Consider the following 4,720-nt stretch of genomic DNA (forward strand, 5'->3'; position numbering starts at 1 on the left):
AGGAGAAGTTGCCGGGGCAGAGCCTTGATGTGGACTTGAGTTTGGTTGTCCCGAGGGAGCTGAGTCTCCGGGTTGCTCCGGCGGTGTGGTAGCAGACCTGGGAGACGCATGAACCGGAAGGGGACGGGGGCTCGTAGGAGGGGCTTCGGACCGAGGGTCTGGAATTGAGCTGGGCACGAAACAGGGACGCTCACTGGGGCCTTCTTCGCCACTCTCAAAGTAGCGCGGACGTAAATCATCTACACGCATGAACCTGTTTTCGCGAACCTGTTTTCGCGCACAAGGTACGTAACGGCACTGCACCTTCTTTCTACGACACCTATCAGCCACTTGTGATCACCTGGACGAAGGCCTTAAACCAGAACACTTTCCCCCCTCTTTGTAAGCTCTTTCTGACTCTCTTATTTCGTCAACTTGGACCTCTACTTTGAAGAACCGTTCTTCCATCCGTCTCTCCAGGCCTGGCTGTAGCATAGTCAGGCGAGTGCGGGGCGACCACGACAAAAACAGGTCTGCTGGTGTCTGCCCCGTGGTTGTGGTCGGTGTGTTCCGGTACCTGAACAGAAAAAGATCTGTGTGGTGCTGTAGGGTCTTACTCTGGCCCGATGACCTTTCGTCAAGAAGCTGTCGCGTAAGATCGTGTTTCACCGTCTGGACGCATCTCTCGGCGCTTCCATTGGACGCCGCGTGGTATGGAGGTGTTCTGTTGTGCCGCACTCCATTCTTAAGCAGGAACTCTGTGAAACTCTTTGCCGTGAACTGAGGCCCGTTGTCCGTAACAACCTCCTCTGGAAGGCCATACGATGCGAACACCCCACGCAGCCTCTCGACGGTCTTCTCAGTTGTTGTTGAATTCATTACAAACACCTCCACTCACTTCAAAGGTGCATTCACAAGCACGAGGAGCCACTTGTTGTCTGCGAATATGAAATCCAGGTGGAGTCGCTGCTATCTGCGGCTTGGCCAACCCCAAGTTTGTAGTGGGGCTTTAGGTGAAGCGTTCTGCATCAACTGACAAGTACAGCAACTTTTAACAACATTTTCAATATCTTGGGTTAACTGAGGCCACCAGACATAGCTGCGCGCGAGCATTTTCATACGCGTAACTCCAGCGTGACCTTCATGACGAAGTGCCAATACTTGTTTACGCAAACAATGCGGAACAATTACCCGATTTTCCCACGTAACGCACTGCTGATCTACCGATAGTTCATACCGGCGAACAAAGTACGGTTCGAATGTACTATATTCGCTATCAGTGACATGCGCAGGCCAGCGGTTTTTCGTGTACCACAACACTTTCGATAGCACTCTATCAGTACTCGTTTTCTTGCTGATTATGTCAACAGACAGTCGCAGTTCATTGACAACAGAAAAAAATTGTACGTAATCTGAGACATCTCGCTCATTCGCCAACAGCAATCGCAAACGCGCTTCAGCGTTTCCCATGTAATTGCCTTTTCGGTACTACCATCTCTAATTGGACGCCGCCCGTAGCAAAGCCCATCGTTGCATGCGCACTGCAGACATTACTGGAACTGATCTGCCGTGCCTCAGTAGGCTGGCTAATGGCTGGTGGTCCGAATAAATGACAAAACAACGCCCAAATAGGTATTTGTGGAAGTTCTTCAGCCCAAAGACCACAGCGAGGGCCTCTTTTTCAATGTGAGCATAACTTTTCTCTGCTTTGCTCAGTGCCGAGACGCACAAGCAATAGGTTTTTTCACCTTATCAATCTTATGAAACAGAATGGTGCCCACGCCATACATGGATGCGCCACACACAAGCCCTATCTCTTTCGTTGGGCCGTAGTATGTCAAAACGTTTCCTTCCGTCAACCACGTTTTGCTTTGCTGGAACACTTGCTCTGCCTCAAGGGACCATTTGGAACCTTTTTCTTGGTTCAACACGTCATACAGTGGTCTGAGTCTCGTGGCGACGTGGGGAACGAACTTAGCATAACAATTTATCCACCCTAAGTAAGCTCTTAACTGTGCCTCATTCGCAGGTGCAGGGGCCTCCATCTTAGCTTTTGCTTTTTCCTCTGACGGGCGTATGCCTTTTTCATCGAGAACGTGCACCAAATACAGGACGGAAGTTTGAAAGAACTTACATTTCTCTTTTTTCAGTCGAATGCCTCTTTCTAGAAATCGGGACAGCACAATTTCCACTTTATGGAAATATTCTTCAAAGGTAGGTCCTGCTACCAGCACGTCGTCTAGATAGCACGCTACCCGATCAAGTCCTTTCAACTCGTCATCCATAACAGCCTGGAAAATTGAAGGTGCACTCGTTATTCCATAGGGTAAGCGCGTATACTTGAATAACCCCAAATGCTTGTTGATCGCGACTAGCGACTGCGCTTGGGGATGCAATTCTAGCTGCTGGTATGCAGTGGACAAATCCCACACCCTGAAATATTTGCAACTGGCCAGCTTTACAAACAGATCCTCAATCACGGGAAGGGGGTAATGATCTATTCTTAGGCATGGGTTTAGTGTCACCTTGAAGCCCCACACACTCTGACCTGGTTGTTTGGTTTCGGCACCACTACTAGCGGCGTCGCCCATTCACTCTACTGAACAGGTATTAGAACTCCGGTTTTCACAAAATTCTTCTTCAGTTCCGAAGACACTGTTTCTTTAACTTAAAATGGTACCGACCGCGCTTTAAAAAAATGGGTGTTCTATTATTATCTTTAAGCACTAACTTAATGGCCCTGTTCTTAATTAGACCCAAGGTAGGCTCAAAAATCTTAGCATATTTTTCAAGCAGCAGTGCCACTTTGTCCAAGCAAACCCTATGAACACTAGCTCAGTCTAACTTCAGTGCTGACAGCCAGTCTCGCCCGAACAGCATAGTGTTAGTACTCCCGTTTGTTTTCACGACAGTTAGCGGAAGTTGCTTGTGCTGACCATTGTGCTCTACGCAAACGTTTAGCTTCCCTTTTCCCGTCAGCGGAGTACCACCGCAGGTCTTTAGCTTAAGACTGCGTGGCTCTAAAGGTAGGTTGGGCCAGTATTTCTTGCACAGTGACTCTGGTACAATTGACACAGATGCCCCTGTGTCAGTCTGCATGCGCACACTTTTCTGATCTAGCTTCAGGCAAATTTTGTAGAGTCTGGTGCGCCCCTCACAGGAATAGATATTGTACAGCACATGTTTCCTGCGTCACTTTCCTCGTCTATCTCGTTCGCAGCGTCTCTACCTCTGTCCCTACACACCTTCGCTAAGTGTCCAACCCGTTTACACACCCGATAACGGTACTTGCGAAATTCGCAGATAGGTACTTCATGCTCTGAGCCGCATCAGAAACAGTGCAATGGTTCCGCCCCCCTGGTGCCAGCAGGCACCCCCGAAGTTTCATCTCTCCAGCGTGGTGGGCGTTTCCCGCTATCTGTTTTGCGGTTAAGGGTGCTGATCATTCCTTGCACCGACTTGGGCTGAAAATCCTGGCTTTCTTTCCCGGCCAACTCGATACTCTTAGTGATATCGCAGGCCTCTTTAAAAGCCAACTTGCTTGTCTTTAACAGCTCTGCTTGTGTTTCTTTGTCACAAAGTCCCGCCACAAATCGGTCCCACAGCGCGTCGTCCAGAAACGTTCCAAAATCACAGGATGTCGCCAACCGCTTCAGCTCTACAGCGAAGGCTGTCACCGCTGGCCCATCTTGTTGAAAACGATTGAATTTGAAACGTGTGGCAATCACGGAAGTGTTGGGAACGTACTGCTCTTTCAGTGTCTGTACTAACTGTGCGTACGTCTTGTTTTCTGGCTTTTCTGGCTCCAGCAACGTTTTCAGTGTTTTGTAGGCCTTCTTTCCTATTGCCGTTATTAACACTGACACCTTCAGGTCGTCGCTCACCTGGGAGGCCTTCAGAAAGTGGTCGAACCACTCCACATAGGACTGAAAATCTTCGTCACCGTCCTCGACGAACTGATCGAACCTTGCCAACGTCGCCATCCTGCCTGTATCTTCCATCGCTTCGGAACCGCCGCTAATGGTGTCTTGTAGCCCAGCGGAATTGAATCCCACCCTCGTCGCCAGTCTGTTGTAGCCTCGAGGGACAAGCAGAGCCAGAGTGGCGTGAACGAGGAACAGTAACAAGGTTTATTACTACATGAATACGGAGTACAATAGAGCACTGGACGCCCGGTTCACAGCGCTTATAAAGCCATGAAGCACCGCCGCTATCAGCGTGACGTCACACAGGCTTCGAAAACACCGCAATGAGTATGCTCATATGATTTAAAAATTGCAGCCTTAGCTTGTCACACCTATGACAACCAGATAAGCGCTTTGTCTTTTTTCAAGACTACTTCATTTCTTTGAAACAGTGTGTGAACAACTTCTTTGTCCTGTGTTATCTAACGTTGTTTTTAGGAAAGCAAATATGCCTATAGTCATGCAGAGCTTTCTTAAAGAACTAAAATTGATGATTGATTTATATGCGGAGCTTAACGTCCCAAAACCACCATATGATTATGGGAGACGCCGTAGTGGAGAGCCCTGAAAATTTTGACCACCTGGGGTTCTTCAACGTGCACTCAAATCTGATCACACTGCCCTATATTTCCAGAACCTTTATGATATATTTCCTCTATGAACCTCTATGAACAGATATGTTTCCAGAACCTCTTTGCACGCCGGTACACAGGGTTGGCAAAGTGGAATACGTACTGAAGGGGTAGACAGAATGTAAATTCAGCCAGGTGAAGAAA

General features: G+C 48.5%; 1 protein-coding gene across 1 annotated transcript; it reads right to left on the reverse strand.

Moving 5' to 3' along the window:
• Window positions 1-3,308: 3,308 nt before the first annotated feature.
• LOC119173705 (uncharacterized) lies at window positions 3,309-3,962 on the reverse strand. The gene has a single exon (XM_075894416.1). The coding sequence runs from the start codon at window positions 3,960-3,962 to the stop codon at window positions 3,309-3,311; it is 654 nt and encodes a 217-aa protein (XP_075750531.1).
• Between the last annotated feature and the right edge of the window lie 758 nt (window positions 3,963-4,720).

Source organism: Rhipicephalus microplus, chromosome 5 (genome assembly GCF_043290135.1).
Source record: "Rhipicephalus microplus isolate Deutch F79 chromosome 5, USDA_Rmic, whole genome shotgun sequence".
NCBI lineage: Eukaryota > Metazoa > Arthropoda > Arachnida > Ixodida > Ixodidae > Rhipicephalus > Rhipicephalus microplus.